Source organism: Monodelphis domestica, chromosome 1, assembly GCF_027887165.1.
Source record: "Monodelphis domestica isolate mMonDom1 chromosome 1, mMonDom1.pri, whole genome shotgun sequence".
NCBI lineage: Eukaryota > Metazoa > Chordata > Mammalia > Didelphimorphia > Didelphidae > Monodelphis > Monodelphis domestica.
Window position 1 is genome coordinate 533,955,096 of NC_077227.1, and position 18,209 is coordinate 533,973,304.

Below are 18,209 nucleotides of genomic sequence, written 5' to 3' on the forward strand. Positions count from 1 at the left end.
GATGGCTGAAGAGTGAGGCTATGTTTTGTGATTTCCTCAGAATTTGTGGCATATTACTAAATCCTCTCTTTGCCTCAGTTTCCTCATCTGTAAAATGAGGATAACTGTAGCACCTATCACCTAGGGTAGCTATGAGGATAAAATAAGAAAATATTTCTAAGGGGCTTCACAAACCTTAAAAGCATTATACAAATACTAGATAGTCTGTAATAAGTGAAAAGAGGATACATTAATGACTTTTCTTAACATAAGGTATATGTTTGTTACCCATTTACATTATGGGAAAGTGTAATGGGTTTGTCTAAATGTGGCTTACAGGGAGGCAAGAATGAATGCATCTCTGAAATCTCATTATCTCTCTCCAAGGAAACTTTGATTCCTCTCTAGTGGGCAGCAAGAGACTGAGGAAATGAGGCTAGTTCCCTTTCTCTTCCTGAAGAAGGAGAACCAGACTAGAATTATGTCTATTTGTACCACCCCCTCCAAATATTGATAGTCTAGAGGAAATGATTTCATGGTTAGGTTCAAGTCATTTTCCTTGTTTATATCATTTAAATGTTAAGAAATATCTTAAGTTTATATGTGAGGACTTAACTCCCTTCCTGCCAAAGATTAGTTATATAATAGATCATTAGAAATCATAAATAGTATCTAAGTTCATCTTTCTTAACAGATGGCAAACCAAAAATTAGAAATATTATAAAACCCAGAATGATTGAATGCTTCTACTAGGAATGAGAAGAGAGATAGACAGGTAGACAGAGACAGAGAAAGACAGAGATAGAAAGACAGAGAGTCAGCATTAGAGTCAAATTCAGATTTCCTGACCTCAACTACAGGGCTACAGGGAAATTCCCCAAGATCTCTGGGGAAGCATGCTGGAAATTAAGGAAATATTAAAATACTGACTCCTTCATGTATCCGCCTCTTCCTGAAGGTTTCTCTCTCTCTCTCTCTCTCTCTCTCTCTCTCTCTCTCTCTCTCTCTCTCTCTCTCTCTCTCTCTCTCTCTCTCTCTCTCTCTCTTTCTCTCTTTCTCTCTTTTTCTCTCTCTCTCTTCAAAGGTCTCTTCTTGAATAGAGACCAGAATCATGTATGTTCTATCTCAAAGCCAACAGCAATAATGTCTCTCTTCTCCCAAGCATAGCATCAGTTCTTCCTCATAGGCATACAACATTAAGTAATCGTTCACTTCACTGACAAGATCAGTCCTGTGTAAAAACTGCAAGCTTGTGTCCTCTATTACAAGGTTCTAAAAACCTAAGGGATATAGTGTAATTAAAAACTTTATTATGAATACTGTCATCTGCCTTCTGTGCTACTGGCTTTCACATATGACCACTTAGTAGAATTACCCCAGAGAATATATATTTCCAGTATATCAGCTTGGCCTTCTACTGGTCGGGTGTGGCTAAACTGGACAAAATAAGACTCTTTCTCCAATAACATGGAAACTGATGCCAATAGAAGGAAAGCAACTTACTTACCAACTCAGTAGAGGAAACTATGCTGGAAATCCCAGCACAAGATACACAACCTTTGTTCCAATCAGCAGACTGCCTATCTCTGACATCAGCTTTAAAAGCAAGTTGGCTTCAAAGTGGCTTATTAGAGTGAAAATTATTCCCTCTTTTGCAAGTCTTTCCATCTGAGTTCATCTGCAAGTCTGAAAGTCCAAGCAGGTGCCAGAGTCATTCCTGCAACTGGCACCAAATTGCATTCAGAAAGTACAATTAGCGCTTGGTTAATGTGTCTGGGAATGGAATAATCTACACATTACCCAAAGGCAGCTCTAGGACCCACTACACTTTGCCTTAATGTGCCAGCTGACAAGATAAGCGGATGATTGCACTGACAGTTCCATAAGCATATTTAGCAGTGCCAAAAAGTAGGAAAGCTGCTGGTACTCATTCAATAGTGGTAAATGTAGAAGTTAGCCATTATCTGGTAGGATAGAGGGAATGAGTGAAGAATGAGCTATTTGGAATAAAAATATTGTGGAGTGGAATTGCAGGAATGAATTAAGGAGAGATCAATAGAAGCTAGAAGAGACAGGGCAATGGTGCCTCTAGAGTTGTTCTTTGGGGCTCCTTCACCCATATTTTTATCATGTTAAGTGTGCTTGGTTCAGAGATGTCAGTAGCTCTTAGGATTCATTGCTCAGGTACTTGAGTGTTCCCACACAGTGTACAATGGTATGGATAAGCAAACATTTATGATGCTGAGATAACATATGCATCTCTGCTATTTATTTGAATTAGCTTAGATTTTCCTGGCTCCTTTCCCAAAAGAAAGATTCTTGAAGGATATAAATAAATGTATATTATCAGTTCTTGCTTGCTGAATAGATGATGGGGTGGGAGGAGATATTCATTCTATACTTCTAGATTATTCTAGATAAATATAAGACATTTTTAAATTAAGTCTTCCCTTGAAGAGTAGAGGGAGAACTGTAATGGGTAAAAACTTCAAAGAGGTAAATTTACCTTTGATATCAATCACTTCTAACAACAGGTGTTGTTAGTGACTAGTTGAAATGTTTCAGTAGCTACTAGATTCTCCTTCCTTGGAGCTCTTCTAGCTGGGTCTGGATAAACACTTATTAAGCATATTAAAATAGGTATTCCTTTTGTTATTGATTGGACCAGATGCCTGCTGGGGTCCCATCTAATCATAAATTATATGATTCTTTGAATCACATACAGTCTTTATTGTAAAGGAAATCAATTATCAGCTAGTCTGATACCTGAAAAAGCTTCCTTTCTGTCACATATTTTGTGCGTGATCAAATATTGAGATTTAGATTTGAGGAAATGGAGGACTTCAAAGAGAAAGCAATATGTCTAAGGTTGCAAAGGTAGTTTAGTGACCTTTGCTGTCCAGGGATAGAGTTATAATTTGGTAATTCCCTTAAAATGATCACCAGCCAATAACTTCCTTTTAAGGAAGGAGATGGAAGGGATAGGAAGAGAGGTTTAACAGGAAGTAGAACCATTATTCTTTTTATCTCTCAAGACTCCTAAATAAAAAAGTTAGGATCCCCATAAATCTCCTTTCTCCATCTTTATTAATTTGGTCCTTATTTTCCTGCAGTGATTTTGAATCAGAGAGAAAAAAAAAAGAAGAAAACTAGGCTTTTCCAAGGTCATGTTTATAATGAGCCATTCCTTTGCTTCTCAAGCAAGGGCAGATCTGTTATGAGCCATTCCTCTGCCAGTGGTTATCCCATCAAATTACCTAAAATTACATCCTTGAGTGCTCTCTAGTATCAGGGTCTGATAATGCAGTGAGTGGCAAGATAAGAGGACTTAGAAGATGACTGGGCATAACCCATGACATGAGGACTGTGGTCTCCGTGGTCAATATGCCCATATATTCTCTCCTTTCCTTTGCTTGTTTGTTTCTGTGTCTCTCTTTTTCATCACATGAGCTTGGTTACTATGTCTTATCCTTCTGCTATAGTAAAGAAGGTTTGTGGTGATCAAAAGTGGAGGGGGGTACCCGCACTTATTAAATTACAAATGCTTGAAGTAATGACTCAATATTCTGCTATGAACTGCTTTGCCATTTCTTTTACCAGCAAAAAATATTCCCTGTAAGCATAATTATGCTGCAGAAATACAAGACATCATACCCTCAGCAGTTTTTCACATCATTCATATCAGATTGTGGTTTTTATTTCTTTTGGTTCTTTTTGCAAATTCGGTGAATTAATTGCAAAGTACCCAATGGGGATCCAGTACGAATTGATTTTTCTCTTTCACTCAAATCCTTCACTTTCTAATTCAATCCTAGTGACTATCCACTGAGACCAAAGTTTGAACTTTGCCAAGGGCTAATTACAACAAAATTGCTGATGTTCCCTATCTTTCCCAGGAGGAACATATTTCAGTTTTCACAATAAATGAATTCCTTTTCTCCCCAATCTCTTTACTCAAACAGCTGTTTGTGGAGACTACTGATGTCAGCGGCAAAACCATTGAGGGACCTGTCTCTCTGGATATCATCGTGATTGATCAGAATGACAACAGACCCATTTTTAAGGAAGGACCATACATCGGTCATGTCATGGAAGGGTCTCCTACTGGTAGGTCTTTCTGGTTTATCTATTATAGTCATATTCTAGGAAAACAGCTAAAAAGAAAAAGTTGCATGACTTTTTAGAATTGGATGGAGAAAATTTGTGTCTATATGTTTAGATGCATGTGTGTCTCCTAAATTTTAATTTGACACAGTGTTATTATTTATCGAAATAACAAAGAATAAATTAGACAGAATGGTAAAATTTAATGTAGTTCTTACTTAGAGTTCTCTTGTTTTTTTTTTCTAAGGCATGGGGAATGTTATGTTAGTCCATAGTGACAGACACACAATAGTTGGCAAGGGAATACTAGGGCAGCCTTGATAGCCTGAAGTTTAACTTGTATTAATGACATGAGAAGACCTTAAAACACTGTACAAAACATGAAATCCACAATCCATTTCACAGAAAGTTGTCTTTATGGGATTGCTATGGGTGATTATTTATTTAGTTTTGTCATGGAAATGTGGTCTGAAATTGTCATTATTTAAAGGTCCATTTCAAACTTCTGTATAAATGTACTCCCTGGTTATCACAGAGTTTAGAAGAGCCCTTCCTCTTTGGAACATTTCCACTAGAGGAAAACTTAGTATTGAGAGCTCAACCTTTAAAGAATATATACTAATTATTTCATCAGTAGAAACATAATTCTACCATTGGTTGCTTGTGTTAAAAAATAGCATTTCATGTTGATGTACATGAATTAGAACTTTGATGTTACATCATTAAAATTCAGAAGGCATTAAAATCATACTGTTATGGGTATCTCATACTATTTTCAAACAGACAATATGAAGGCTACAAAGAACTTAATTCCAAAGAATTTCTCTAATTTGTTTTTTTTATAAATATTTATTAGATGAATTAGGAGAATTTAGTGGATTCTATTATTAGAACTAAACGTATCCCTCAAAATGGTTTCCAATGGAATTTTCAAACTTACTGATGAAAAACTTTGGGTTATACTGAAGAGCTGTTTTTGGTTTCTAGTATATCTGATCTTTCTGCTTGGCTTTTTCATCCAACTATTTTATAGGATTGTAGTTTTATTTTTCTCTAAAGTAATTAGATTCCACTGGAGTAGGAGAGTAGAAATAGAATGTGAAATTTTTTGTATGTAAAGTTTCATATTAGTCATCAAAATTTGTCAACCATATTAGGCATCTCTATGATCCAATGAATAGAGAATGGAAGATGAGTTCAGTTCCTACCTCAGATACTTATTAGCCATGTGACCCTGGACAAGTCACTGGATTTATCAGCCTAAATTTCTTCATCTGTTAAATGGTAATAAGGGATAATGCCTATTCAAAAAATTGTTGTGAGGATGAAATGAGATAACAAGAAAAGAATTTGTCAACTTTCATATACTATGTAAATACTAGTCGTAGTAATTAATGAAGCAACTTAAGGCATAGATATAGAGGTAGAAGGAATGACAGAGTTTATTTAGTTCAACTTTTCATTTACTGACAAGGTAACTAGTAGAAAACCCCCAAGAAAGAAGAAAATAGGCATTTATTAAGCACCTACTAGCTTCCAAGAACTTTATACAAATTGTCTCAGGGTAGCATAAATATAGTCATCTTCAGAACTGGTATTTCAACCAATATCCTGACTCCAGAGTCATCCTTTTGACTGTAACATACTGCCTCCTTACTAAGTGTTCTATACAGTATCTATTTGGCTATGCACTGAAGATATGAAGCTAAAAATAAACTACATTTTGCCTTTAAGAATCACATATTCATGGGAAAACAGCATAACAAGGCAAATACTGATTTTTCCCCCTAAAATCATTCTCAACTTGATGGATAAAATAAGGTGGGGAAATTTTACGTGAAAATATTTATATGACTAGGATAAGACAATAACAGAAAAGTTTGATTCTACTTTTTAAGTCTAAGGTCCCATGCCTAAGGGAAAAAATAAACTAGGAAGTAGGATGTAGTAGGGCCCTATTCTAAGCACAGAGGTAGTGGCCATATTCTTGGAAGAGGGGAGCTCACATATGTCTGCATTGGCTATTTAGGATGCGAAGGCATCCAATTTTCCTGCTAGTGCTCACTTCTTTCATTTTTGGGAAGAATAGATTTCAAATTTAATAGCTTTACATCTGCCATGTTTTCTTTAAAGAGAGAACTTTTGGCACATTGAATTTCTGAAAGCATAAAGCATTTTTGTTGTTTGTGTTGTTGAGTGTCTAGAAAAATACAAAGCACTTCAAAATCCTACTTATGACTGATATTATACCATAAAAAAATACACAGTTTATTGTCTGCATGAGACAACTATGTCTAGATATACTGTATTCTTTTGTCTGAATCAATGTTTTCTTCCACTTCATTGGATAGTAAAAATAAAAAATAGTTTAAAAAGCACTTTGGATTGAGTAATATAACATTATATGGGTTTCTCTTAGTCAAATAATGGCTATGGACTGTCTGATGTTACCTTATCTGATTTCTTTGGTCAGTCCATCTGCGGGATTAGTAGTGCCCTCTACACACCCATCCCAAAGCCTAACCACATAAGGAACACACATTTGGAGCTAGGAATTGATCTTATGTGAAATGAAGTGAAATACAACATTCTCTGAATGCACAAATACTGCTTTGGTCCTTGGCAGAACTATGTATGTCAACCTGTATTCTACTTTCAAATATAAACAAACTCATTGAAAGCAAAAAGTTAAAAATTTGGAGGGTTCTTTCCCCCTCGCTCCTTGGCACATAGTAAGTGATAAATGAATGTTTGTTAAATGACAATGAATTCTAAATAGATAGCAATGTTTAGATTTTTATATTCTAGATCAACTCAAATTCTGAGAAGGGCACATACAAAGTTTCTAAGAATTTGCATAATATTATTTCTTAAATTTGGGACAGTTTACTGTAGAGGACCAAGTGCTGGACCCAGAGTCAGGAAGACTTGAGTCAACACCAGAAATTTAGTAGGTAAGTGACTCTCAGCAAGTCACTTATCTTTGCTTAAATTTCTTGAAGTATAAAATGGGAATAAAAAATATCACCTACTTCCCTGAGTTGTTGTAAGAATCAAATGAGATGATATTTGTCAGTAAAGAGCCTGGTACATAGTAGGTGCTATATATAAATGGTTATTCTCTTCCCCTTGTACCTCTGGTTATACTGTTGACAGTAGTAACAACAAAATGCCAAGAATAACTTCTTGAGTTTAATCATTTGCTTTCTTTACTGGGGCTAACTCAGAAACTGACAAGGTACAAGAATTTAAAGAGATGCTCTCCTAAAATGGCCCCACTATCATGTGGTTCCCAAAGGAAGGATTGCCTTTTCTATAGATAGTCATTATAAATATCTAGTAAGAAGAATGTTTGGGGGGCATTCTATCATGAACTGATCAATAGTGCCTACCAGACTGTGACTTTCTAATCACATCAAGAAGTCTATAAATCTCATGTTTTAGGAAACCCAGGTTGAGCAGGCTCCATCAGCATCATTTAAGGACACAGCTAGTGAAGCCTGCTTTGTGACCCTAGTCCTTTCTCTAGAGGGTAGCAGGCTAGTTAGGAAGAGTGGGGCAAAGAAGTGTTCAAGGTTTTCAGAGAAAAAAACAAGCACATAAAAGACCCCAAAAGTTCATCTCCCAATAAGAAAAATATCCTTGTCATTGTTAAATATATTTGAAGGTTGCCCACTCAGATCCATCCTCTGTGAAGGTTACATATATTTATCAGTATGTGCAGACAAGGCACTTTTTAGAGCTGCTTGGTGCTAAACACAGAGGTATTCTTTCCAGTCATCATTACCAGATAAAGGGGAGCCAATGATGAATAAAATGACTATTTGAACTTTAACAGTACAACAGTGTTCTTTCTCGCTTTATTCGATTTATTTCCCTCAGATAAGTAACAAAAATATCTAGATTTTTTTAAAGGTCAGAGTTAAAGGGATACATCCTCTAGGAAGAGGACAATAGAGATCATGTAGTCTAATACTTTTATTTTACAGATGGCAAAACTGAAGCAGGGAACTCATTTGTTCAATGCCATAGGGTCCAAAGAATCATAGAATTAGGAGCAAAAGGGAATTTAGAGATCATCCTGTTTAGCACCTTGATTTAGTAGACTGAAGTTTAGAAAGGGTAAGAGACTTCTCTACAGTTAACTAGTCAAATAAGTGGCATATTCAGGGTTCAAACCAAGGTCCTTTGTTACTGCTGTTCAGTTGTGTTTGATTCTTTATTACCCCCATTTGAGGTTTTCTTGGCAAAGATCCTAGAATGTTTTGCCACGTGTTTCTCCAGTTAATTTAGCAGATGAAGAAACTAAGGCAAACAGGGCTAAGGGACTTGTCCAGGGTCACACAACTATTAAGTATCTGAGGCCATTTTTTGAAATCAGGAAGATGAGTCTTCTTGACTCTGAGCCCAACACTTATACCCTGGATAACAGCAGTATTCCACTGCAACATTCTGTATTTCAAGGTTGCCCAATTGGCTACTCTGAGACATAGGACTAAAACACAAATATCTTAAGTTCTTTACCTGTACAAAGAAAGCAAAATCCCTTGTTATTTCCTAAAACTGAATACCTATGTCCTTCCTGAACCTCCAGAAATGTTCAGGGTCCCATATGAAGGAGGATAATTTGAGTACTTGTAATTCCGACATGGGTCCAGGAGGTTCACATGCAAAAACTACCCTGTGTCTTCCTGGTGGAGACTTTCATAGGTTCTCTGCAACTGGACAACTGGAAAACCTTTGGATTCCACTGAGTTGATGCTGTATGTATGAATATTTTGTTCCCATTGCTTTCCATTTTCAGTTTCAAGAGGACCACAGATGAATGACAGCTCTACTAGTCTTCTCTCATCTTATAATAATAACAATAAAGCTTTGTTTTCCCTTGATTGGAGGCAGGTACAGATAGTGAGAGCTAGCCAGGCAGGAAGGCCCTTGTCTCCTCATCCTCTGATGTATGCAAGGGGCTGTCAGTCCCATTACGGGACCCAGAGAAGGAAACAGTCTTGCTGATAGATGACAGCTGAATGTGGGGTGATGGGAGGAAGATATATGATCCTGCAAATGCATGCTTGGGAGACAGAGGATATTATCTTCAGCAGTGACATTTCTGTTTGGATAGAGGGTAGGCCCCATGGGGGAAATATTCTCATTCCCTTGAGCTGCATAAAAGTTGTCATATGCTGAAGACTGCATAGCAAGTCAGCTATAGATCTGGAATTGAATCCTAATTTCCTGCCTATATTGCAGTTCTCTGTATCTGTCATTACTATCGCTAGATTAATTAGCACTTACATCATGGACATCAGACAAATCTATTCAAATCACCTCCTGAGGAGGTAAAACTCTTACTGCTTAGGTAGTAGACATGCTTGCTGAAAGACAGCTTTCTCAATGGAAGCCATTGTCCTCTGAAGCCAATTCCATAGAGGACTGATACTTAATTGGTCACACTGTCTCAGAAGGAATAATGACACCTTTTCAATACTCTCCAGCCTTTCCACTCAAGGCTCCCCAGGCTCCTCTCTTAAGGAACTTTACTTTTTCTTTTGTCTCTTCTTTTGTTGTTCAGTCATTTCAGCAGTGTCTGATTCCATTTGGAGTTTTCTTGGCAAAGATACTGGAATGGTTTGACATTTCCTTCTCCAGCTCATTTTATAGATAAAGAAACTGAAACAAACAGGGTTAAGTTACTAGCTCAAGGTCATGGAGCTAGTAAAGTGTCTGAGATTAGATTTGATTTCAGGTCTTCCAGATGCCAGAACTGCTACTCTATCCACTATAGCACCTAGCTGTCTACTATTAGTCAAGTATTTGGTCAATAAACATTTATTAACCACCTACTATATGCCAGGCACTGAATTAAATCCTGAGAATACGAAGAGGCAATGGAGAATCCCTACCTTCAAGGATATCACAATCTAATGAGGATATCACAAAAAATAAACAAATATGTAAAAATGAGCTATGCACAAAATAAAGAGGAAAATTGAGAGGAAATGTGCTAGAATTAGCAGGGTTTGGAAAACATTTTCTGTCAAAGATAGGATTTTATTTGGATCTTATAAATAAAACAGATAATATTGTGGCTAGAACCTAATTTGAAAAGTCAAAGTAGCCAACTAGCCCAACCCATTTCATGAAGGAATCTGTACTAAAATATATCCAAACAAGGATCCATTCTCTACTCACTCTATCCCTTACATGGAAGGGAAACACCTTAGTTCTCAAGCCATCCCATTCTTTTGGGAATTGTTCTAAAGTGTTAGGATCTTCTTTCTTCACATCAAGATTCAATGTATCTCCTGGAAACTTGTGTTTCTAGCTCCTGGCTCTGACCTGTGGCATAGAGCATATCAAGTCTAATCCCTTTTTCACCTAACAGCACTCCAAATATTTGGAGGCAGCTCATATCACCTACATGCTTCTCCTGTTACTGTCATCGATCCAGGTTCTCTGTGTATATCCTAACTTATAAGAATTTTCAATGCCAGCCATTATGACCAAAAGACCAACACACATTCATTTGTCTTGTACTCTAGGGTTTAGTTTATGGGATCCCTTGAGCTACAGATTTTTGGATAGACAAATGCTCCCAGGTAACACATAGCTCTCTTTGGTTTCTCATTTGACACAATTGCTGGTGACTTATATGACAAATATATAATGGATCCAAATTTTTCGCTCACTAATTTCTTGAGATAAAGAAAACAAGTAAACTTTATTATGCACACTGACTGGAAGAGCAGTCTCCTAACTTTATATACTGAAAGCCCTAATGCATGGTAGCCAACATCAAAAAATGGAGTGTTCTGTGAGGACTAGCACCTCTGATATGAGAGTTTGCCAAGCACTTTTCAAGGTTGTTCACCCACCTTCGGCGTCCACCTTTCACTCAACTCTCACCTGTGGCTCCAAGGACCTGCAGCATGCACAGTGGCCATACCTCAGTAAAGTCATCTTGGTAGAGACTTGACTAAACCAATTTGCCAGTAACCAGCAAGCTTTGAATCCTTCAGTGATTTAGGGGAAAATCTATTCCAAGCATGTGAAGATTTCCTCTGGTAGAATAGACGAAGGAGAACAATTTATTCCAAGAGCCATGAAGACAGACGAAACAAATGCTAGGGAGGACCTAGAACTCTGTCATACATCAAAGACACCAAGGTCATCCACCCCAACCTGGGCTATCACCAGTTATCCTGACTTTTGTCCTGTCACTGGACTTCAATGACTCTGGAAGAGAAAGTAAGGCTGATAACTTTGTGGAACTCTGCCTTACTTAATCCAATTCACAAGCAACTCAAAACATCATCCATGATGTCATTGGACCTCTTCGAAAGGAAGGATGAACTGTGTATGTACCAAAATGCCTATGGAGCTTCTAGCAAATTGAGGAACTCTTTCTATAAAAATGTTAATTGGTACCCTCAAAAAGATCTTGGTACAACAGTGGAGAGAAACCATTTATGCAGTAATATCATGTTGTGATAAGTACAAGAGAGAGTTATTCATTCAATAAGAAAGGGAAAGGAAAGGAAGGTAATAAGTGTTTAGACAGTGCCTAATATGCTAAGCATGTTTTTTTCCCAAATAATATCTCACTTAATTTTCATAAAAACACAGCAGGATTAGTGCCATAATTATCCCCATTATAGAGTTGAAGAAATTGAGGCAAACAAACGTTAAGAAATTTACCAGGGACACACAGCTAGCAAGTGCCTGAAGCTGAATTTAAACCCAAATCATCCTTACTCCAGGCCTAGAAGGCCATATATTTTATGCTGTCAACTGGCTGCTTGCTCAATAAGCAAGTCTTCTAGTTCTGATTTATTTAATCAAGTATTCTTATCTAAGAAAGTTAGCTCCTTTTAATTGAGTGGGATTATCTGTGGAGCCTCCCTCTTATCTTATATGCTTAACACAGTACTTGGCATATAGTATCCACTTAATTTTAAAAATTAATTCTTCACAGACATAGATTTTAAGGGTCTACAGAGACTTTATTCAGCTCCTTCATTATTATTATTTTAACACATTTTTCTAAAGCAATTAGGCACATAAGATGGAGCATAGTTTTTGGCCACATTTCTTATTTGGTGGGTCATTTTGGTTCATAATCATAATGATCATGGTTTTTCTAATACTAAATCCATCGCATGATGTCTTAAAGCAGCTAATTTCTATTGTACAAAATGATTTCTTGCAGTTGCATTATGTGACTAGAACTATCTTCTAAGACATACTGATGTCTATGAGACATCAATAATTATGCTAATATTGTCTTAGACCATATCAAGGTCTAGTTGATGTCATATCTCTAAATTTAAGTAAATTTAGTATAGTGAGTCCATATTTACTTTAAGATAATAGGAGATTTCTGATCTTTATCAATGAAGCTGATATTTCCTGGTAATAATAGATTTAAAACCCTTCATATATTAGTAGGGCAGCTAAATGGCATAAGGAATAGAGCACTTGGCCCAAAGTCTTGAAGAGTCATCTCTCTGAGTTCCAATCTAGCCTCAGACACTAGCTTTGTGACTCTGGGTAAGTCACTTACCCCTATTTGCCACAGATTCCTCATCTATAAAATTAGCTGGAGAAGGAAATGGTAAGCAACTACAGTATCTTTGCAAGAAAACTTCAAATGGTGTCAAGAAGAATCTGGCACAACTAAACAACAACCTTACTATATGATCTTTATGAAGATCTTTAGCCAATAAATTCACTATTTCACCAACTTCTTAGAGTCTCTCCATAACTAATGAAACTGAACTTAAATAATAGGTACATATTTCATTGCTAAATCCATACTTGGAAAATTTCCACTCATTCGAATCTATTTCATACTGGCATAACTTTCAAAAACCCACGATCAACTCTTATGCCTCACATGTGAATATAATTTTTTACAGAAAAAACCATATGTATAGATAATATTTTTAAACAATTCTTTAACTTTTCAAAAAGACCCTTCCTCAGAAAAATTCTCATTAGTGCATTCAGCTCTGATGTATGCTTAATATATACATGACATATGGAAACTCAACTTACACTCAGTTTTTATGGAACATTGGAACTATCTTTTTCATCAGTAAAATGGGTAAAATGATTATACTTACCAATCAAAGTTATTGTGATTAATGTACTTCACAAATTAGTAAGGTTGAAAAAATGGGAGCAAATAGTTTAAGTTCTAAATGCTCAGTTCCCTAAGAGAAATAGAAACTGCTTATTCACCTTTATATACCATAGCAATTAGGGGTGAGGCCCTGTATCTGTTAAGTATTTAAAACCTGTTTGTGGAATTGAAAAGAATACATCTGGTCCCTTCAATGAGGTGTACCTATATGGAATTGTACTGCTATAGGCATTTATTTTAAAAAAGTGGATACTGGTGTTTCTAGAAACATGGATATACATCATATGTATCATTTCCATTGCTCATCCTCCTTCTTAAATGAAAGACTTTTTTTTAAAAATCACCCTTCTGTAGATTTTTATATAAGTTGTTTTGAATAAATGCCTGGGTGACTGACACTCTAGTATTCTTAGCCTCTTGAAACAGCACTTTACCTTTCATGATTGGATAGTGGGGCCTCTGAGTTGAGGACACTTAGAAAAACCTTGAAATGACATAACATTCTTATTTTAAGGAGTAGAAAAACCTGCAATTGAACCTAGTAAATATTTAATGGAAGGCTCTCCATTTATGGTCCAATTCAAACCATTTATCACATCATGATGAGATGATGGTTATGTTTCAGACATTAGCTGTCTTTTCTGAATAAGATTTGTATGTTTGAAAGGGACATTTCAAATATACACCAGGTGTAGTAGACAAGGTGAATTACATAATTTCTATTATTAACTTAGCTTTGGGAAATGGAATGGCCAGTGGGCTTGGAATGCAGGCAGTACAAGTTTGAATTCTGCCTCCATCACTTTCTAACCCTTTAAAATTAGGTAAGTGATTGAGTCACAGGATCTCAAAGTTGATAGGGCCCTCAGATGACATTTAGTCCATTTAATATCTAAATAAGAAACCACTCTACAACACTCTAATAAGTAGTCATCCAGCTCCTGTTTGAAGACTTTTAGGAAAGCAAAACCTACCATCTCTTAAAGCTGTCCATTCTACTCTGTCATCACATTTCTAATTGTACAGACACTCTTTTTCCTGACATCAAGTCTGATTTGGCCACTCCTTAAATTCTAGCTAGGTGGCACAGTGTCTGTAGAGCACTGAGACTGTGATCAAGAAGACCTGACTTCAAATCTAAACTCAAACAGTAGCTATGCTTATCATTAGTCATTTAACTTCTGCTTAGTTTCATCAAATGTAAACGATGAATAATAATGTCACCTATCTTCTAAGGTTGTTGTGAGGAACAAATGAGATAGTAATTGTAAAGTACTTAGCACAAAGGAGTTACTTATACAATTCTTCTTTTCCTTTTGTTCTTCTCCAGTCAATGGTATAGGAATGCTAGTAATTAATAATAAGAAACATTTATACATTGCTTTTAATGGAATTGTTTAGCATTTTTACATCCAATTGAATGTTCTGCATGAGGAATAAGGAGGCCAATGTTATTTGATCAAAAACTATGAGGTAGGGGTGGAGTTCAAGATGCAAAAAGATTAGGAAAGTAGAAAGGGGAAACAATATGAAGAGCTTTTAAAAACCAAAGTGAAATTGGGGAAAACTAAAATATTTTAATTTTTTAAAACATCAAAGTAAATGTTTTCTATTTGAGATGATAGGGAGCCACTAGATTTGATTAAATAAGATGGGGGGTAGGATGTTGTTACATATGGTAACTTAAATATTTACTATTAGTACCATCCATACAAAGACAAAAGTGAAATTGTGGGTCTCCACAAGGAACAGATTTTTCTAGTATAAGGAAACGACATACAAAGGGGCTGGTGACCAGGTCAAAATTAAACATCAGGTGAGTCACAGGAACAATGAAGATGGTCTTAGGGTCATCCTTTGTTGTGCTCTTTTTAATGGTAGAATTCGATTAATGTTCAAAAAAATTAGTGTAGAATATGCTTTAGGACAAGGAGGATAGCAAGATTTCCCAGGTTACCCATGGTTGATGCATCTGAAACATAGTATATGCAGCTAAAGCAAGTATATACTCAATAATCAAACAACACAAGAAACAAAGTTCTATGCTAAGTAGATGAAGTCATCTCAGGAGAGAATAATGGGTAGGTGAGGGTGGAGGGGACAGTAGGGACAGTAGGAGGGACAGTTCTACATCAAAGAGACCAAGCTTCATGAGCTTCTTGAATGATCTAGAACTTTTTATTATTGTTGTTCAGTCAGTCATGTCCAACTCTTTGTGATTCCATTTGGGGTTTTGTTGGCAAAGATACTGTAGTGGTTTGCCGTTTCCTTCTTCCATTCATTCCATTCCATTTATGGATGAGGAATTGAGGTCAGATTTGAACACAGGGATTTGAATCTTTATGATTTCTGGCACTCTATCCAATATGCCATATAACTATGGAAGATAATGCTTTATTCAGGCGACCAAAATAAATAAAGGGGAAGCAAAATGGCATTGGATATTAAGATTCAAACATATGAGGAAATCTAGGAACATGAGGAAGAAACATAGTAAAAAACAATTGAATGAGGATGGATGGTAGGAGAAACAGAAATGATATTGTTGTGGGAATATATTGTAGATCATTTAGACAGCATGAAGAAATGGGGAATTCTAGCAATAGATCACATACCTTGTTCAGAGGCATGATGTAGTGCCTTTGACAGACTTCAGTTATGCAGGCATCTGCTAGTACTCTCTTCCTCAGCTAAAAGCAAAATAGTTAATAAATACTTGGATACCTTAATGATCACTTAATTCCTCAAAAGTTAAAGAAAACAGTGAGAAAGACTACTATTTTAGGCATAATTTGGACTCAAAAAAGTAAATATTTAACAAAATATAAATGCTGGAAATTTGGATTGACACTCATATGACCACCTCAATGCTCATTATATACAGAAAGAAGAAAAAATAGGCATTGTCTGATGCGGACCATAAACTTTTAGAGAAAGAGTTTTAAGGGGGCATATAGATAAGACCATGTTATATAAAATTCTACAAATGAAATTGGCCAAGGAAAATTGGTAAGATTTAAACTCATATTAAAGGACAAATAGTTTCTTCTTAGCTCATTTATTAAACATACGTTATATGGTGTTAGAACTTCAAATTGTTAAAAAACAAGATAAAAATCAATAACAAATTAGAATAAAGAATAAAAACAAATCAGGAAAGGGTTTGTGCTCTCATTGTTAAATGTAATATGCACTTAAAATCAAGATGAATGCAATACAGACCCACAGTTACAAATGTAATACTCTTATTTCTGTTGTAAATGGAAGAGTTCAGGTTTGTTATATTCATAATCAAAAAAGATTTTTTTAAATGGAAAAGGAAAGAAAGGAAAAAGTAGAATGCACAATTATGGCAACTTATTTCAACCAGCTACCAAAGCAAACAAATAGAAACTGAATAAAATAACAAATATTAGATTCATAGATTTTTACCATGTTGAAAATTGAATTAACAAATGTTAATCCATCATCATATAAGGAAACTTAAATAACCCAATGATGACCTCAGCTGGTAAACGTTTTTAGCTTTTTGCCAAGTGGAGTAATATGACAACCCCCAAAAATACTGACTTAGAATGTAAACCTACATATAAAATCTATAATGTAAAAAAATAAAGGAGTTAGTGTGTTACAATGGATTAAATTACTGCATTTAGATTTATGGAACAGAAGTTTAAATGCATACTCTGCTATACACTACCTTTGTGAGCCTGGTCAAATGTCATTAGCCTCTCTGAGACTCATTTCTTCATCTGAAAACTGAAAAAAGTTGGTCTGTATGACCTTTATGTAATCGTCTGGCTACATTTATGACAGTAAAATTATAATTAGTAGTAGTCACAGCAGCATCAACAACAGCAATATTCATAGTAATAGCTAACATTTATGTAGTGCTTACTATGTATTAGGAAATGTGAAAATCATTTTACAAAAACTATCCCATTTGATATTTGCATTAACTCTTGGAAACAGGTACTCTTATTATATTCATTTTACATTTGAGGAAATTGAGGCAAACTGAGATCAAGTGGCTGTCTTACAGTTACATAGCTAGTAAATTTCTGAGATTGGATTTAAAAGAAAAAATATTAAGAGGCTGCAGTGTTCAAGATACTATACAAGTGCTGGGATTACATAGGAAGGCAAAAATCAGTCCCTCACTGAAAAAAGTTAACATTCCAAGGAGAGAGACATAAAAATAATTAACTAGACTAAGAAATATACTGAGGAGATAGAAGTTCCTATGAAAGGAGATTGCATTAGTAGTTGAGTGAACTAGGAAAGGTCTTCTCCAGAAGATGGCATTTAATCTTTGATTGAAGAAAGCCAGAGACACTAAGATTTGGAGGAAAGGTAGGAACTATTTAAGGGACAAGGAATAAAAAGTATAATGCAATGGAGTTAGGAGATAGAGGACTATGTACTAGGGATAGCAACTTGGTTAGTGTAACTCAATGAATGGAAGAGAGGAAAGCATAAGAGGACTGGAGATGGATGAAATGGTCAGGTTATGGAGGACTTTAAATTCAAAGTTAAATATCTTATTATTGATCTTTAAAGTAATAAGGAGATATTGAAGTTTGCTAAGAAAGGAATACCCTGATCAAGAGCTTTAGAAAAATCACTTTGCTAGTTCAATAGAAAATTGATTAGTTTTGAGGTGGGAAGACTCATCTGAAGGTTAATAGACCAGGCAATATTTTATGGTCATGGGTGTGTGAATAGAGATAGGGATATATATGAGATATATACTAATTTAGGAATAGCAAGAGCATAAGATTGGATATGTGTGATTAATGAGGCTGAAGAGTCAAGGATAACACCAGTTTTGTGAGCCTCAATAACTGAAGGTATGACAGTTATAGGAAGGTTTGGAAGATAGAAGAGTTTGGGGGGGGGGGATAATGAGTTCTGTTTGTGACATATCAAGTTTAAGATACCAATGGCACATCCAGTTTGAGATGCCCAAAAGCCATTGGTA

At 35.8% G+C, this 18,209-nt stretch overlaps 1 protein-coding gene across 2 annotated transcripts in view; it reads left to right on the top strand.

Moving 5' to 3' along the window:
* Nucleotides 1-18,209, top strand: part of CDH13 (cadherin 13) — a 1,329,441-nt gene that overhangs the window by 799,612 nt on the left and 511,620 nt on the right. For both annotated transcript variants that reach the window (XM_007476128.3, XM_056823341.1), the window contains one exon: nucleotides 3,942-4,086. In XM_007476128.3, coding sequence (XP_007476190.1) covers nucleotides 3,942-4,086 — 145 coding nt within the window. The remainder of the gene's footprint in view (nucleotides 1-3,941; nucleotides 4,087-18,209) is intronic.